This window comes from Phyllostomus discolor, chromosome 7 (assembly GCF_004126475.2).
Source record: "Phyllostomus discolor isolate MPI-MPIP mPhyDis1 chromosome 7, mPhyDis1.pri.v3, whole genome shotgun sequence".
Taxonomy (NCBI): Eukaryota; Metazoa; Chordata; class Mammalia; order Chiroptera; family Phyllostomidae; genus Phyllostomus; species Phyllostomus discolor.
The window spans coordinates 10,777,656-10,795,914 of NC_040909.2; the positions used below are offsets into that span (position 1 = coordinate 10,777,656).

Consider the following 18,259-nt stretch of genomic DNA (forward strand, 5'->3'; position numbering starts at 1 on the left):
AGCATGATCCCTTGGGAGCTCTGGATGTGACTAGTACTACAGAGTCAGCCCATCTAACTTGAGGCAAGAGGGCTGGCCTTTTGCACCCCCATACTTGCCCCAGCCAAATGTACAGTCAAAGGAAACTTTGCAGAATGCCTCAGCTATGAGCCATTAGCAGCTAACACTCAGGCAGCTGGGGATGAGTGTACTGGCCTGGTAAAAGGGATCTGGGCAGGTCATCAACAGGTTCTCCTCCACTGTGTGAATGAGGGAGGTGACCTAGAAGTAGCTCTTCCCGCCATGTCTCAATCCCATTTCCACCCAGGTCCTAATCTTGGCCTCCTCTGTTCCAGATGTCCTCACCTCTGGGACACCCTGTGTCTGGGGGACACATTTATGCTAAGTTCAACCAGATACTGTTGGCTGCAGCTGCTCTTCTCTCTCCTCAGGTGCTGGCAACGATGGGGATTGACACAGCCTCTCTCCACTCCCACATTGGGTCACCTTTAGCCTCCAAAAGTGTCCATGAAAAAAGGCACAGAATGAAGTCAAGAGTATCAGAGGGCTCTGCAGATGACAACAAATCACTCCAATCTGAGCCTTACAACCAACGCAGGATGGTAAGGGGCTCAGGTTTATGCTGTAAAGATCACCCACCTTTGCAGCTGTTGTGGATAGTAGATTAAAGTGGGAAGTGGTTTGCAACTGGGAGGTAGCTGGAGGCACAGATATTAGGAGGTTGTGTTAGTAATTCAGACTGCCCACAAATTGTGACCTATACTAGGACAAGGTCATTGTGGATGGGTAAAGGAGGTAGATTATAAAGACTTTTATGGGTAGGCATGGAATCAACAAGACTGGGACTGTGGAATGTGGTAAAAAGGAATCCAAAATGACTCCCAGGTTTCCAGACTGAGCAATTAGATGGGTGGTGATTCTAAGAGAGGAGCACTGCAGGAAGAAGCCAGGTGTGCAGGAAAGGCAGTGAACACATATTTGGCATGATTTTGAGGTGTCTGTGGACCTGTGGACATCAAGGGTTAGCTTCCTTCTGACACACTGATCTGTGATTCTGGATCCGGGAGGGCAGTTCTTGTCCATGGTTCTGAAATCATTTGCCTACTTCTTTCTGACCTCATGCCTCAGCCCCTGCAGCTCAAATTCCCACCTATTGTTAGCACAGAAGATCCGAGCCCCCATCTCTGTGATACAGTCCAGCCTAGGAATTACCTTAGAGCCTCACTTCAGATTCTGCAGCAATTCTGCCTCCCCCATAACCTCTACTTCCCAATCTAAGATTCACTGTACTCACCAAGTTTCCTCCCACCACCTCCTCCCTTCAAAGTCCTGTGTACCCCACATATTGCCTCTTCCACAAGCCTAAGAGATAATAAGCCCTTTGTAGAACAATAGTTCCCACTCTCATAGTATGGGAAAGAGGATTAAAATGGCTATTTTTCAGGCCTTCTGACCCCCACTTCCTTCTCTATCTCTTTTCCTGTGCTCTTCTGAAGGATATTCTACTTTTTGGAATACTGTCTCTCCAACCCTCAAACCTATGTGTGCATATAAGTACACAGACATGCTCACGTGCACACTGGCCTCAGAGACACCCACACTTCAGCATCTATCAGAGTTTGTGCCCTTCTTTTTCTTGCTCTGCCTCTTGAGCAACACCCAGCATGCACAGGGCACAGTTCAGAAGATGTTTCAAAGGGGATTTGACTAGGGCTTTGACAATCACAGAACAGGATGAATCACAGCTTCCATGGCAATGTCAATGACACTCTGAATTGGGCTTTAATTTCCTCCATTCACTCAGCCCCACATAAATCAGCACCTGGATGTCCAATAACTGTTCGGTGTATGTGGTTGTCTCTCCAGCTAGGCTCACCTTCAAAGGGAAAAAGAGAGGAACTCTATGTTGTTAATTCAACAATACTAGATGTTTGATGTAAAGAGATGACTAAAACATGGTCCCTTTCTCAAGGACTTCCCATTTGGATGGAGGAGGCAGAGAGAAAAACAGCCATGTGTTCTACACTACATTAGGGACACAGGCGTGGTGTTTGGGAAATAGAAGAGGAAACATGACTCTTAGGGGTGTGGGAGTGTATCCAGAAAAGCATCACTGGAGGAGGGAATAATGGAAGTGAATAGTTAATAGTGAGTAGGGGGTCCTCCAGTTATTGAGGACTGGGAGGGCTTGGGAGGCATATTTTCCAGGCACAAAGAAGATCGTGTTATGAGCAAAGACAGAAAGGTGCCATTTGGATAGTTTTTAAATGCTAATTGATTAATTGCAGTCTGTTCAAGAAGGCATCCCTTTCCTCTTTTCCCAGGTATATTCTTGTGGTAAATAGACCACAGGCAGTTTTTACATAAAGCCATTTTCTTATCATCAGAAATGAGAGAATGGGTGGGAGTAGTTAGGAGAGACACAGCCAGGGTTTCGGGCAATCCACAGGACATGAGTTAGCCCTCTTGAGTGATGCATTTTGAGGCAAGTCTAATACTTATGTTCAGAAATCATTGCCTACAATAGGTTAACTCTGAAGTATTTAATTGGTGGCTAAGGGGGCACTGCCTGTCTCATATGGGACCAAAATTTTTCTCCTAATTTCTTCCCTGATTTGCCTATTGCCCAGTACAAATAACTCACTTGTCCAACCTTTAATAAAGGTTTACTGACTCTGTACCTTTGCTTCAAAGGTAAGAAGGATTTGTGGGATTTTATGAGTTCCATAGTCCTTGGACATCTCTACTAGGCAAAAGAGTACTCTGTTTATAGTTTCAGGATGGCCATGACGGTTGCAGAACAGCATTGGGCTCAAAATATCCAAAAAGGAAACTTCAGTTTGGTTGGCTAAGGGGATAAGTAAGAACTCAAACTGACAAGAGGTGTCCCAACTTCAGTAGTTTAGTGAATAAAAGGAATTGTCAGTGTAAAAATAATCCAAACCTGTAGATAATTTTTCTGAGTTTATCTGAGCCAAATTGATGACAGTTGCTAGAAATGAAAATCTCAATGGATTGAGAAAATGCTCCTGAAAAATGGCAGTTTTACCACTTATTTTATACATCAGAATCAAAGTGGGAGATGTAAGGGGGTTACCTGGGTGAGGGATTAGAGAGGCAGGAGAAAGGAAAGCAGGGAAATCGCTGAGATTGGATAAAAAGTAAAATTTACATTGGTGGATATAGCATAGTAACATAGTAAATTAGTAACATAGTAAATTAACATAGTAAATGTTAATAACAATTAACATTTACAGCACATAGAGATGATAAGTGGAAGAACAAGATACCAATGAGGGGTTTCAGGGTCTTGTGTTCTGGTGGGAGATTGTGCCCTGAGGGGTTTGGGAAAAGGGGATTACTGGAACATGAACATTCCTAGATGCAAAAAGACAATGGGCAAGCTCAGTTAAAGTACAGATTAACTTTTGTCAAGGAACCTAGGACATGACTACCTGCCGTCACTCACCTTTAGTTGGGAAGTTTGAACTTCAGACCCTCTTATGTGTTTGTAAGGCCCGCCATGCAGGCCTCCCCTGAGCTTGTCAGGTTTAGTATGTGGCCCCTTTTTTGTCCACAGAATTAACGGAGGGGGAAATTTTCAGCAGTATGATCAGAGTTCGGTAGGCAGTCAATGTTTAGGTTTTAGAAATACTTTATATGACCTATTCCTGGGTGGGAGTGCCAGCCATAATTGATAACTCGTTAGGGTCAGCCTCCCACAGTGGTCGTCGGCACTAGCTGACCCAGCCAACTGACTCCAGGGGCTCTGGGCCTATGAATTCTCTCCTTTTCTCTGGCAACGGTAAGCCACACAGTTTTCTCAGAGGAGGATTTTGATGGGAAATGTTTATTGATTTGGAGGAATATCATTATTCTTCCAGGAAATTAGGCTGTAACTCTCCCTTCAATCTCCCCATTGTTGACGGTTCAAAGTTTGCCTCAAGGGATCCTGGAAGCTCATTACATTACTGAGCCCTTGTCTGCTCCTTTGCAGCACAAACTCTCACACCCAAGCAGGCTGAATCTAATGAATTGTAGAACCTAATTTTCAGGCAATAAAGTGCACTCAGTCATTCAACAACCATTTACCAAGCATGTTCCAGAACTGATGTGCATAATAGAGTCTCCTTAGGTCACAACTTTGCTGGGTGGAGCAGCCCAGTGGCCAAAGGATGGCAAATAGCTGACACGTCCCATTGAACCACAAGTTTGTCCTTTAACGTGTCCTTGGCCGTGAGGACCTATTTGCTGATCTTAACCACCCTGTAGTTTCTCATTCCTCTTGGCTTTTCCCCAGGTTGTGTCAAGAATATTTTTTCCCCAATTCTCTCTCTATTCTCCCCCTATTCTCTTGGTTTACTGGGAAACCCCTTAGATCTGTGTCCTTCATTTGCTGATAGGAGGTCATGAGAATAAGAGCAGGGAAATGGGAGTGAGTGGAGGGAAGTGCTGAGCTCCAGATTTTCCTGCAGGATGAGCTCCTAGCCTCCCTCTTTCCTGTCCTCTGGGGCAATGCCCAGTCTTTCCTAGGTCTCACCTCTGGGCGACGCCGGGCCAGCCACGGCAGTGTGTTTCATTTCCGGGCCCCTCCCCAGGAGGGTTCATTCCCTGATGGGGTCACCGATGATGCGGTCTTTCTCGGAGACCGTGATAGCCGTCGAGACTCCCTGCTGCTGGGTGGGAGTACCCGCCAGCCAGGCCCTCCCTCTAGGAGCCCAGTGCCTCAACCTGCCCACCCTGGACCAAGGCATGGAGAAGATGGGTACCTCACACCGCCCACTGGTGAGCATGGGCCTGGAGTCACAGAAGTCTTGGTGAGTTTGTGAATGTTCTAGACTCTTTGGGGATGCCCTCCAGCTAGAGGCCTTGGGCCAAGAAGTCCAGAGTGTCACATGTGGATGGACCCTTTGGATATCATGCTGCCCAACACCTCCATCTACCCGCATTTTACCAACAGGGCAAGTGAGACCCAGAGAAAGACTGGGTTTACCTGGGTCCAACAGGTTTTCTGGTTTACTCTGTACACTGATACAGATTCTTTTCCAGTCGATTCCACAGTTTCTTCAGTGTTTCTCTGTCCCCACTCACTACCACTGCTTTAGGGATAGATCTGCTTGCTCTCTGGATAAGTATGAGAAAAATGGAAGGTTCTCTCCCTACCTGTGGCTCTGTGCAAGCTACTCTGGGCTTGGCAAATGGGACCCAGAGAAATCCTGAGAGGTGCCATGGACTGAACTCAAGCTACTCTGGGCTTGGCAAATGGGACCCAGAGAAATCCTGGGAGGTGCCATGGACTGAACTCAACATATCCCTTGCTTTCTTCAGAGAAGCAATAACTTGCTAGATGCACAGTGTAAGCAGAAGTGACTAACTGGCCAGCACTCTTAATAGAATAATCACAGAATGTAATGCCAAACCAGGGACTCCTCATTGGATTGGGAGCCATGGCATGATGTGAGCTCTCTGTCCAGTTGTGGTAATGATGCTATGAGTGTATTTCAGTTGCCCTCTCTGGCTAGCCACAGACACAGAGCAGTTTGCAAACAGACTTGGGAACAGACCATGTATTACAGGGCTCCCCTGATTAGGATGAGTCTTGCAGGATTAGCTCAGCTCCATCTCCGATGGGATGCCAGCAAGAGACAGATGAACCACTCCAACAGGCAACTGGAAAGAGTTGAGTGGAGTATTTACAGAGAGTGGGTGGAGCTCTGGGGGCTAAGAAAGGACAATGAAGCCCTTAGAGACCAGCACGGTGGGAAGCTGTGTGTGCCTAGGCTGGAGAGGTGAGGGAAAGGACCAGAACCAGGACGTGGCAAGAACAGCCACTGTGTGTTCGAGGTGGCCTGATAGAACTTGTAATTTCAGGTGTAGAACTGCAGTCAGCACCCAGCCACAGGCCAGCAGAGGAGAAACAGGGGGTACCCTCCCAGCCTCTAATCTTCTATCTGCACTTCCCATTGACCAAACCCAACCAGGGCAGAGGGTGAGGGTGATGCAGTTTGTACAAGTCACTCTTCCTGGGTACAGAGCTGGGCAAAGAAGGGAGAGTAGGTCTCCAAGGACCAACAGAGTCCTAAAGTCAAAGCTAGTCTACAGGGCCTCCTTGGAGGTGATTTAATATTCTAGAAAATGCCTTATTCAAGAAACCTTATTATTGATCCCTACATTACCACTTCCCTAGATATCGCAACATCAGTGCACTTTCATTAAATTATTTGGCCTGTGCAAGATTAAGTCTTTAAGCCCTTCTGTGTCACACAAACCTGGGTTTCATTTCCTTAAACTCTTCAAGCCTCTGTGTCTCCCCTTGTAAAAAGTCTTCTAAATAGCGAAAAGGTTAAATGGAAGAATAAAGTGCCTACATTTTTTAAAAGATTTTATTTATTTATTTTTAGACAGAGGAGGAGGGGGAAGAGAGGGAGAGAAATGTCACTGTGTGGTTGCCTCTCACGTGGCCCCCACCAGGGACCTGGCCCACAACCCGGGCTTGTGTTCTTACTGGGATTCGAACCAGCGACCCTTTGGTTCACAAGCCGGTGCTCAGTCCACTGAGCCACACCAGTCAGGGCTAAAGTGCCCACAATTATAGATATGTGTCTGACAAATAACAACTAATATCTTTGGTTGAGTCCTCATGGTTAAAAACTTTCTAAACATGCTTCATATTTATTAAGCACCTGCTGCATACCTGTGAGCTTCACCTATGGTAGAGGCTCGATAAATCATTGTTGAATTTGGATTCTGAATGTTTTGTATGGGGCTGAACCAGCTGCTGTGGGCCTCAGATTCCCCATGTCGAGTGTGTGTGTGTGTGTGTGTGTGTGTGTGTGTGTGTGGCTAGAGTTAGGGGCCTGGTCCAAAACCCAGATAGAACTTCGGATTGAAGGCCCAAAGAGGGAAGCATCGAAAGGATGGTGTCAGTCAGTCAAGACACACAAATGTCCCCTGAGAAAGAAAGAGATGGTGTGGAATTAGAACCCGGGTTGTATGTTGGGGATCGAAGTGGGCCAGTGAGAAAGGGGGTCCAGAAAGTCTAACGAGGAGTAGGAAGTATGCATAAATGTCCTATGTGTAGGCCAGAGGATGTCTCATAATGACTGCCTGGCCCGCTGCTCCTTCTCCCTTTGGCAGAAACCTCAGAGACCCTTGAGGTAGCCTGCCCCCACCCTGGTGCCCAGGTCCCTGTCCCAGGGCAAGAGTTTGCAGAGCCTCAGGGGAGCCCCAGATACTCTATTAGCTGCAGACCTGGGCTCTGATTGTATGCCAGCTCTTTGTCCTGGTCTTCATGCTTGAGCTCTTACCCCAAGTTCAACAGCAGCCCGCACTCCACCAAGCATGGCTACTGAGGATCACAGCTTCACTGAGCAACTGGCAACTGCATGAGACTGGCCAATGAGAGGCTGAGCAACCACTCTGCCACTGAAAACTTCAGGTTGAAGGAGTGTCCTGACTCTGTTTGTGTCCCTGCAGGCATTGGAAGCAGGACAAAAGAAGACTTTCTTATCAGCAGAATACTTGAATGAACCTTTCCGAGCCCAAAGGGCAATGAGTGTGGTCAGTATCATGACTTCCGTCCTGGAGGGTAAGTGCTACTTAGTGGAAGGTCACTGTCCTGAGTCCCCATGTAAGCAGCAGAGGGGATGCCCCAAACCCATGTTAAAAAGCATCCATCTCTGTGTCCTGATATCCTGCCCTTATTTTGTGCCTTTGGCCCCAACACCCTTAATTGATGTGGGGTTTTTTTTTTATGTGGATAATCTTTCAAAACCAATAAACTCCAAAGGCTGAAATGCCCAAATCCCTCTCTTGTTCACATGTACCCACAAAACTAGGTTTTAAAAAGGTCTCTGGCAGGCACCAGAGAACATCAAGCTACCACTCAGGTATGCAAGAAATTTAAGTCATTAATTTTCACACATGGCAAAATTATCCTAATGTTTTCCTGGCTAGAATTTTTATGGTTCTAACTTAATTTCTGTCTCAAGCCCAATCATGCTGATCTTGGGAAAAACCATTTAAATAAATTAGCCAATTTAACCAAATTCTTGTCGATTCAGGGTTTCATCATTTGAGTGGGAATCTACTCAGTTTCCACAGGGATGCATCTAAGTTCCAGTTGCTTACACCAAGCCAAGGGACTGGCTCTGGACAAGGCCACCTGACACTCAGGTTCCCAAACATCAGGGCTGCAGCCTCCTTCCCCTGAGGACGAGGCCTGTCTTCTGAGCCAGCCTTTGTTTTGCCTCAGGCTATGGAAAGTATGGCCTTCATCCTATCCAGTTATCCATCCCCCCTAGACTCATTTAAAATGCCCTGCACTGGAGAAGGGAGCCTGGATGTAGGTGTGCTCCCGAGAAGATGTCTGGTGTGCTCTCCTCCCAGCCCTGGGCTTTATCCTTACTCCAGGGGAATTAACAGTAGACAATATGAACCAAAAAATGTGCGAGGGATTTGCAAACAGAACCAACATGTGCCTTACCTTTTCGGTGAAGCCAGAGGTGGCAGGCTTCAGAGAGGGACCCCCATGCCTGGCATGGGAAAGAAATTGTGGTATAGAATGAGCCAGTAAAATACCTGAGTAGGGAAGGCCTGGGGCAGACTTGGAGGGTGCTCTGTGGCCCCAGGAGGACAGTGTCAGGATGATGACCTCACCCTCACTGGAAGCAATGGAAGGAAATGAGTGAGAGCCACATAAGAAACCTGGAGATGCAAAGAGGGAACAGCCATCTCCATGGCCCTCCTGTCGGAAACCAGGTTGGGAGCCATGGCAACTCAAGCAAAATGCACTTGGCAATGACTAAGGACCAGCTCAGCCCTCCACCTGGAGCGCCCCCAGAACTCAGATACAGCCTCAGACAATGAAGTAGTAGCAGACATTGAAATGACTGAAACAAACTCCCCAGGATGGCTCGTTGAAGTGTAAACTGAATGCAATTATTGGGGGTGGGGAGGGGAGAAAACCCTAAGTTGCATTTCTTGCATACCTGAGCTTGTCTTCAGAGAAATAGGTACACATTCCAGTAATAACAATGTATACAGACTCATATGTTATTTTCCCTCTTTGGTAATTACTTAATAATTACTTCTCATTGTAATAGTGTCTGCACACCATTTTTTTGTGGCTTCAAAGAATTTCACCCTGCTGCTATGCCCATGATTTTTTTGTTAGCCAGGTAGGTTCCTGGGAATTTTTTTTTTTTGCTATTAGTCATCAAGCAGCAAACATTAAATACAAACAGCTTGCTTTTTCATTTATTCCCCAGAAATGTCAAGCTGCCTCCTTCCCTCCTTTTTAATGTATTCACTCATCAACAAAAGTTTGTTGAGCACCTGCTATGTGCCTGGCATTGTTCCAGCTGCTGAGAATTCAGTGAACAAGACAGAAGCCTGCCCTGGAGAATCTGCATCTTAGGGGCTGGGGAACACAGATAATAAGCACAAATAGATATTCAGGGAGTGATAAGAAGTAACAGAAAAAAAAATTAAGTAAGGAGGAAGATGGAGAGTGAGGGCTAACAGAAGGGGCTGTTTTAGATGGGAGGGTTGGAGAAGGATCTTTTCCCGAAGGAGACCAGAAAAGAGGACCAGAAATCTAAATGGAGTAAGGGAATCAGGCTTGTGAGGACCTGAGGGAGTTACAGACAGATGAACAGCAAATGCAATGCATTTTGCAGCAATGAGATGAGAATGAACAAAACATGTGTCCCAAACCCATCCCAGTTTAGGTAAGAACGAAGGCAATTTCAGCTGGATGAGAGCAGTAGAGATCACAGGTCCTGGAGGCTGGCCGTCAGCATTTGCACCCGGGCTCTGCCACTGACAGTGATCTGTGCCATCTCGGGGCTCCAGTAATTGCCCTGTGCCTCAGTCTTCTCCACTGTAAAGCATGAAAATATACAGTGGGTTATAAATTCCACAGGAGCAGAGAGGTATGTGTTTGACTCACAGCTGGAATGCCAGTACCTAGAAGAGAAGTGCACGGCACATAGTAGGTACTCAACAAACAGTTGTTAAATGAATGGTAAATGAGTGTGATGTACAAATGTGATAAGAGGGTGGGGGGTGATGCTAATTTATAATGACCAGAACCAATGAACAGGCATTGTCAGATATCCTGAGACAGGACTGATTTCCCCCCAAGGAAGATGCTGTAAGAGTACATGGGGAAAGGCACGAGAAACAATGACATTTTCGTGAGAATTATGGCTAAAGGTGACCTTAGATGAGGTCAAAGAGGTCAAAGGTTTTTGAGCATAGGGCAGATAAGCTGTGATCTGCTCTGGTTGAACATTATATCCTCTATACCCATGGCATCCACGGAGGACACTTGATGCTGTCAGAATTGTGATAGGATTTACAAAGGCCACCACGTTGGGGTGATTGTGCTTGGGAAGGTTTGGCCCAAGCCAATAAGCACTTGGCAGTTCCCTGCAGTCGGGGCACATGGACCATCTATGCTGGGTGTGCAAACTAAGACTTGACCATTGTGCAAGCCAGAGACCAGAAGCAGGAGTACAGCCCAGTCTCTGCCCTCGTGCTGAGTGGGAGAGAAGGACACGGAACAAGGTACCACTGGGGTGCTGAGTGTCTTGAAGGAAAAGTGCAGGGTGCTAAGTGAGATATGGCGAGGTTAGCCGGTGGTTAGGGATGTATTCCAGACACAAATAAGAGCAAAATCCCTGAAGTGGAAGAGAGCCTGACGCTTAAAGAAATGAAAAAGCCCGCTGGAGTCAGAGCATAGAGAGCCAGGAAGGGAGGGGGTTGAAATAAGGCTAGAAGGATGGACTGAGGCCAGACCCACAGAACTTCCTAGACCATATTAATGATTTTGGACTTCATCCTAAGAGCAGCGAGGTGCCACTAAAAGATTGGAGGGAGAGGAGCTACATTTGCATTTTATAAAGGTTACTCTGGATACATGTAGAGAATGGAATTAAGAGGGGAAAGGTGTTGGCAGGGGAACCAGTTAGGAGGTAACCAGCAGAAAGGTGGCAGTGCCTGGACTCCAGCGTGGTGGCGGTGGGGAAGACGGGAAATGCACGGATCTGAGTGCTCTCTTGGGGCAGAAGATTCGAGACTTGGCATTTCACATGGTTCTGGCATAAGCAACTGAAAGGATGCTGGTGCAGTGACATACAGGGAACACTGTCGGGGAGCCAGGGGAGTCACTGGGGAAAGACTCTGAGCTGAGTCTGGGACATCCTGGGTTTCAGGAGTCCCTGAGACATCTAGGTAGAGGTGCCCAGTAGGAAGTTGGTTTTATAATAAATGGGTCTAGAGCTCAGAAGTTAAGAGTGCCCTAGAGATAGAGCATTGGAAGCAGTTTGAATATAGATGGTGACTTTGAAATGGTGCAAGTGGGTAGATGACATTGAGGGAATCAAATAAAATGAGCAGTTCCGGGACAGGGTTCTCAAAAACAACATCTAATGATTGAACAGAAGAAACAGAGTGAACAGAGGAGGGTAAGAAGAAATGCCCAGAAATAGAAGACTGAGAATACTCCACAGAACCAAGGGTCTAAATTCCTTCAAGAAGTACAGAAAGGTCAAAAGAGGCAATGCTATAGAAACATCAAGTAAGATCGAGTCTAAAGAAAGTCCAGGGCTCTAGTCACGTGGATGTGTTTGGTGATTGAGCAAGCAGGGGTTGGTGGAGTGGGAGATTACACAGAGCTGCACTGGAGGGGATTGAAGAATAAACGAGAGGTAAGAAGGTGGAGATATTATATATAGACAACTTTTCCAAGAGGCTTTTCTGTGAAGAGGAAGAGATAGTAAAATGATATTATGGTGTAAGTAAAGCTAAAGGAAGGGTTTTTTTTTTTGGTTTTTGTATGTGGCTTTTTAAAAAGATTTTTATTTATTTATTTATTTTTAGAGAGGGAAGGGAGAAAGAAAGAGAGAGAGAAACACTAAGGTGCGGTTGCTGGGGGCCGTGGCCTGCAACCCAGGCATATGCCCTTACTGGGAATCGAACCTGCGACACTTTGGTTCACAGCCCGCACACAATCCACTGAGCTATGCCAGCCAGGGCTGTATGTGGCTTTTTTAAAAGGACATTTCCATGCTAATGGGGAGGCTCTGTGAGACTGGGAGAGATGGAACATAAATAAAAGAGGGAATGTTCTGTAGATTCTTCACATTGTCAGCACGAGAGAATGCACAAAGGGAGACACTGGCTGTTAAGAGGAGCAGGGGACCCCTCTTTAATTGTAACCTAAGGAAAGGGTTCCTATTCTTTCTGGAGTAGTTTTTTGCAGAAGGCTTTTTGGGGGAGGAACTGTAATTGTGCTGTAAGCTAGTAAGTGCACGATTCTTTTAGCCTCTGTATCTCCCCAGACAATCAACATCAGCAAAGTGAAGGCTGTTTACAAGGCTGAGTCTCTGCCTGTCCTGCCTCACAGATAGGTTGCTTCCTGCCACAATGGAGTCTCTGCAAGATTCCTCACTCAGCACTACTTCCTGTGCTTCTTCTCAGCTCCAGAGGCGTGGCTAGTAGGCAATGGAGGTGGGAGGAGAGAGGAGGAAATCAGCATAGCAATCTGCAATGCTGAAAGAGTGGACTGAAATAGAGAAGCATGGCAGGATATCTGGGCAGCAACCAGCTGGGGCTCATGAATCCCTAGTGCGGCCAGTCAGCATAGTTGTGTACTTTTTCCAACCAAGTTCAGCTGGTTGGGTGCAGGTGCAGAGAAGTCTACACATTGGGTTTATTCCGGGTTGGGGTTCTGCCAGGCCAGTACAATGGAGGGGGAGAGGGGCAAGGGAACTGAGGGTGTCTGCAAAGGGACAGATGGAGGGATGGTCATGAACTCTAAGTTGAGAAGTAAAGATATGTCATGGGTGATTAGCAGTTAAAAAGTGTCGGATCCATGTTTTGGACCACTGAGTGCGGACAGAGACTGGATTGGAGTTGCTGGACTGAAGGGAATTCAGAAAGCAGGAAATAATCATCAGAGAAAGGGAGGGCTGATGTGGAGAGTGGAGATGGTGGTTATTAGTAATGACAAGACCTAGGGGGTGGCCACGGGACAGGGGTCTGAGGTGACACCTGGCTGACAGCTGTCATTGAATTCACCTGTGATGCAGAGCTTGAGGAATCGGAACAGAAGTGCCCGCCCTGCTTGATCAGCTTGGCTCAGAAGTATCTGATCTGGGAGTGCTGCCCCAAGTGGGTGAAGCTCAAGACGCTTCTGTTTAAGATTGTGACGGACCCCTTTGCGGAGCTCACCATCACCTTGTGCATTGTGGTGAACACCGTCTTCATGGCCATGGAGCACCACGGCATGAGCTACACCTTCGAAACCATGTTCCAGATAGGCAACATTGTGAGTGCCTGGCAGCCACCACCCGTGCCACCGCGGCTGAGAGCTCTGGCTGGGATAGCAGCACGCCCTCGCTGGTCAGAGTGTCGGTCTAGCTAGCGGAGAGCAGTGTGGGGGATGTGTGGTTGCTGAGTCCAGAAAGTCAAGTCCTGAGGACCAGGCTGAGTGGATAGGAATTGCTTTGGGATGAATGAGCACAGGGAAGTGGAGTGAGAAGGTCCTGACCTGGGGGCAGTGAGGTCCCTCTTTACAGACTCAGGACAGCCCCTTGAACCCACCCGATTTCAGATGTGTCTACCTTGAAGTAAGCATAAATGTCACTTTCCTACATAAAGACCATTATGGACATGTCTGTGTCCTTCCAAAAAAGGAGAAGTGGAAAGAGAAGGGAGAGCTTAGTTCTAAGAAGTCAGCGTAGACCACAGAGGGCTTTGTGGAAGAGACCTTGGAGTCCACACCCCCATTTTACAGTTGGGGAAGTTGAGGCACATGAGAGAAAGGTCTTTACCATGGTGATGGGGCACCCTTTTTAAAAAGAAAGGAAAGGCAGGCATTTTTTTTGGTGTCTACCATGAGTCAGGTACTTTATAAGCGTCATCTCAGAGTCACTATGCTATGAGGTTGTCATCACCCTCACAGCCCAAAAGCGAGCACTAAGACTTAGAGGGGTTAAGTGTCCTGCCCAGGGTGGCAAAGCTGGGGAAGTTGGAGCAAGAGTGGACCCAGGTTCCTTAACCCTATCCCCCACAGCAGCACACTGACTTGCCTACAGAGGGCGCTCCACAGATGCTCTTTGAATAACACAGTTGCAGTCTGGGGCATCAGCCATGTCCCTTGAACTCTCAACACTGTCCTTCCCCAGGCTCGCAACAGGCTTTGATGAGAACAAATGAGAAAAGCCCCTGACCCTGGTCTCTGCTTTCTTCTTACCTGTCTCCCTTCCCAGCTGGTTGTTGTGAGATCTGAGCCTGGCCCTGGCCTCTTTTAATGTCAGAATTCTTTCTTGGGACCGTTAGACTCTTAGAGACAGTGCATCATTTCTGTGCTTGCTGATGGCTATTATTTATTAGTTAATTACTCTCTGCCAGCACCTTTGCTGAGACCTTCAGGGGCGTTATCGAATTTTTATGTCCATTATACAGATGAGGAAATTGGGCCCCAGAGAGGGCCCAGTGCTTGTCCAGGTGTACACGAGCTAGGAAGTGACTGAGTTGGGATTTTTATCAGGGTCCAATGTGGCCCCATAATCCATGCTTTTAAACTACTGAACCAGATTGACTCCTCATTTATGTAATTATGTAGCAATTATTATCCTCGTGATTATCCACTTACTCCCCTTCTGCCACCATTCCTATGGAAACACCGAAGCATGGGCTCTGATGCATGCGCCCTCAGCGCTGGTCCAGAGATTGCTCTCTGCCGCCACATTGAGTGTTCCCATCCCCAGTCCTTCAGGAGCCCCCAGGTAATACAGAAGCTGACTAAGAACAATGTAAAAGGATTTGCTAATTTATAAAAAAAGAGATTTCTCTGCTGCCCTGTTTGTCCTGGTGCCCCCCTTCACCCCATAGACCCTTGCTGAGATGAATCCTCGTTTCCACCCTCAGGTCTTCACCACATTTTTTACCGCTGAAATGGTCTTCAAAATCATTGCCTTCGACCCCTACAATTACTTCCAGAAGAAGTGGAACATTTTCGACTGCATCATCGTCACCGTGAGCCTGGTGGAGCTGGGCACAGCCAAGAAGGGCAGCATGGCGGTGCTGCGGTCCTTCCGCCTGGTAATGTCTCTCGGTGGCTTGGGAAAACTGCCCCCACATCTGGGAGGCTAACCCCTGAGAACAGACATTGTCCTTTGGGGACCCCACCAGCCAGCTCCCTCTTCTTTTCCTGTCTCTGTGGGAGGCAGGCAGGGCATGGCTCCTGGAAGCTAGACTTGGTACTTCTCACTTACTCAAAGTGGGGATGTTCCTTCTTCTCTCTGGGCCTCGGCCCCCTCATCTGCACTAAGAGACTTACCCAGCACCCTTCTGTTCTCTTAGAGAACAACAGTAACGATGGTAATTATAGCAGCTTCTGTTTCTCGAACACTAACTATGTGTTCGGCACAGTGCTCATCACTTGACATAACATACCTTGTTTTATACTTACAATAACAACCCTCAGAGAGCGAGTTGCTTTGCTCATGGATAGGTGAGGATGACTGAGATGCAGAATAGTTAGACAAGGACCCAAAGGCTCCCAGCTGTCGAGCAGGTAGCAGACCTGTTTTTCAAAGTCAGGATGCTTGATTTCCAGGTCCCAGCTCCTGCCACCTCACAGCTCATCCTCGGTTCCCCTAGTGCCCCCAGATCACAGCTCCCGTGTCTCACACACCTCAAAACTGCCACCTTCTAGCCTCATGGCCTGGCTCTTCTCCAAACTGAGCTCTGCAGGAGTTCTGTCCAAGTCGCTTGTGGCCCATTGTTCACAGGCCACCCACTCTTATAAGAGCCACATCTGTCAGACCTGTCAGATTGCCAGGAGAGTCTGGGGTCACTGGTGGTCTCCCAGTTTTCCAGGCCATCTGGAGGAAGCCATATTTTCTGGGGGTCTTTTAGGCCTCCTCTCCACCATCTTCTCTTCCCTCATTATCCGGCTGAGATGTCATGGTCCATTAATATTATCATGCCCCCCCAAATAAACTCAACCACCTTTTTCCTCTGCCACTTCACATTTTGTGTTTGGCAAAAGCCTATCCTGGAGTTAAAGCCAAGTGTCTGACTCTGCTGTGCCCACACCCGAGCCGTGGGTTTCACTGCAGAAAATTCACATAGCCCAGATCACCAGTTTCATATTTGTTATTAGTGGGCTTTACTTTTTACAGCAGTTTTAGGTTTCAGAAACAAAGGCAGATTGTGCAGAGTTTCTGTACTCCCTGCCCCACACACATGCATGCAGTTTCCTCTATTATCATCATCTTACATTAGAAGGGCACATTTCTTACGAGTAACTCTCCATGGTTCCCCAAGACTCTGAGAGTGAAATCCACAGTCCTTGGCATGGCCTACAGCATCAGTCCCCAACCTTTTTGGCACCAGGGACCGATTTGATGGAAGACAATTTTTCCACGGATGGGGGACAAGAGGACAGGGAAGGGATGGTGTGGAGAGATTCAAGTGCGTTACATTCAAGCTCACCTCCTGCTGTGTGGCCGTCCATGGCCCAGGGGTTGGAACCCCCGGTCTACAGAGTTGAGCATCATCAGGGCCTGTCTACCTATCCAGTCTCCTGTTGCGCATTTCGCTCCAGCCAGAGAGGCCTCGTTTCTCTTCCTGGCATGTAACAGAACTGTTCCTGCTGCTGAACCTTGGCACATTTATTCCCCAAGTCTTTACTTAGCACATTCATTCTCCTCTTTCCTGGCTTAACACACACATCACCTACTCAGAGGTGTCCTCCGCAACCACATTATCTAAAGTTGGGTTCCCTCATCAAATTAACCTGTTTCTTTTTAATGTTCACACTTTACAATCATCCTAGTAGTCCATGAGACAAAAAACAGAGTTTTCTGTTTTATCATTTTATCCCAAGGATCTAGCACAAGACCCAACATATAGTAGGAACTCAATAAGCACCTGTTAATTAAAAGAAGGATAGAAAAAAGGAAGGAAAGAAGGAAGAAATGACGATTGTGTCATCATTGCTTTTTCTTCCTTCTCAAAATAAACAGGGATGTCCCACCTTTTGGCATCTCTGTGCCACACTGGAAGAAGAAGAGTTGTCTTGCGCCACACATTGAATACATCACAACATGTAATCACAAGAAAATCTCATAATGTTTTAAATAAATTTACAAGTTTGGGTTGGGCCACACTCACAGCCATCCTGGGCTGCACGTGGCCCATGGGCTGCAGGTTGGACACCGCTGATAGAGAGTCTTCTTCCATTAACGTGTCTATTGGCTTTTCCTCGTACCTATACCACACCGTCTTAATTACTGCAATTGCCTTTGAATATGTGTCTGCAGGGCAAGCCAACCACCTTGTTTGACTTCTTCGGGATCATCATGGCCCCTGTGCTTCCATATTCATTTTAGAAGCAACTTGCCAAGTTACATACCCACATACACACCAAACTTACTTTGTTTGTTTCTGTTGGGATTACAATACTTTGTAGTTCAATTTGGGGAGGAGTGGAAGCTTTATATTATATGCTCTTCTGATCTATGACAATAGCATGCTCTCCATTTATTTTCATCTTTCCATAGTTTTATAATTTCTGCATAAAGCTTTATAATTTTCTCCATAAAGGACTTTTCTCCGTATCTTTTGTTAGGTTTATTCCCAGATAGTTCACTATACTAGTCTAAATAAAATTCCTTTTTAAGATTTCCTCTTTTTTTTGCTACCATTTTGCTACTTAATTTTTTTGTATTCAGAAATCTCTCTAATAATTTATCTACCTAATCTCTTAAATGTTTTAACACAGTCATATCATGGAAATAATGAGTTTTGTTTCTTCTCTTTTAACCCGTATACGATTGGTTCCTGTCATCACCTCCTTGTGCTGATTAGAAAGGACATCCAGTACCCTATTGGCATGAGGCTCTCATAGCCAACATCCTTGCTGTCTTCCTGATCTCAGAGGGAATGCTTTCAGTATTTCCTTTTTTAAAAAATTTTTATTGTATTTTTTCCTGCTTTCAACATTTCACTAAGTCTGATATTTGAGACACTTTTTTGAAAGATTAAAAAAAAAACTTCATCAGTTTAGGAATTTTTTTGCTAGAAATATTAATCAAGAATGGATGTTTAATTTTATCAGGCAATTGTTCTTCAGGCACTAAGATAATCACAAGATTTTTCTCTTTTAATGGATTACAGTAGTACATTATGTTAATTGATTTCTCTAATGTGACATCAACCTTGTATTCCTGGGATAAGC

General features: G+C 46.4%; 1 protein-coding gene across 3 annotated transcripts in view; it reads left to right on the top strand.

The window, feature by feature from the left end:
* The window catches only part of SCN10A (sodium voltage-gated channel alpha subunit 10), an 80,580-nt gene that overhangs the window by 27,506 nt on the left and 34,815 nt on the right, over window positions 1-18,259 (top strand). For 2 of the 3 annotated variants that reach the window (XM_028518825.2, XM_028518826.2), the window contains exons 10-14: window positions 432-602; window positions 4,524-4,817; window positions 7,477-7,588; window positions 13,098-13,336; window positions 14,941-15,114. In XM_028518825.2, coding sequence (XP_028374626.1) covers window positions 432-602; window positions 4,524-4,817; window positions 7,477-7,588; window positions 13,098-13,336; window positions 14,941-15,114 — 990 coding nt within the window. The remainder of the gene's footprint in view (window positions 1-431; window positions 603-4,523; window positions 4,818-7,476; window positions 7,589-13,097; window positions 13,337-14,940; window positions 15,115-18,259) is intronic. The other variant, XM_028518827.2, reaches the window with a different exon arrangement.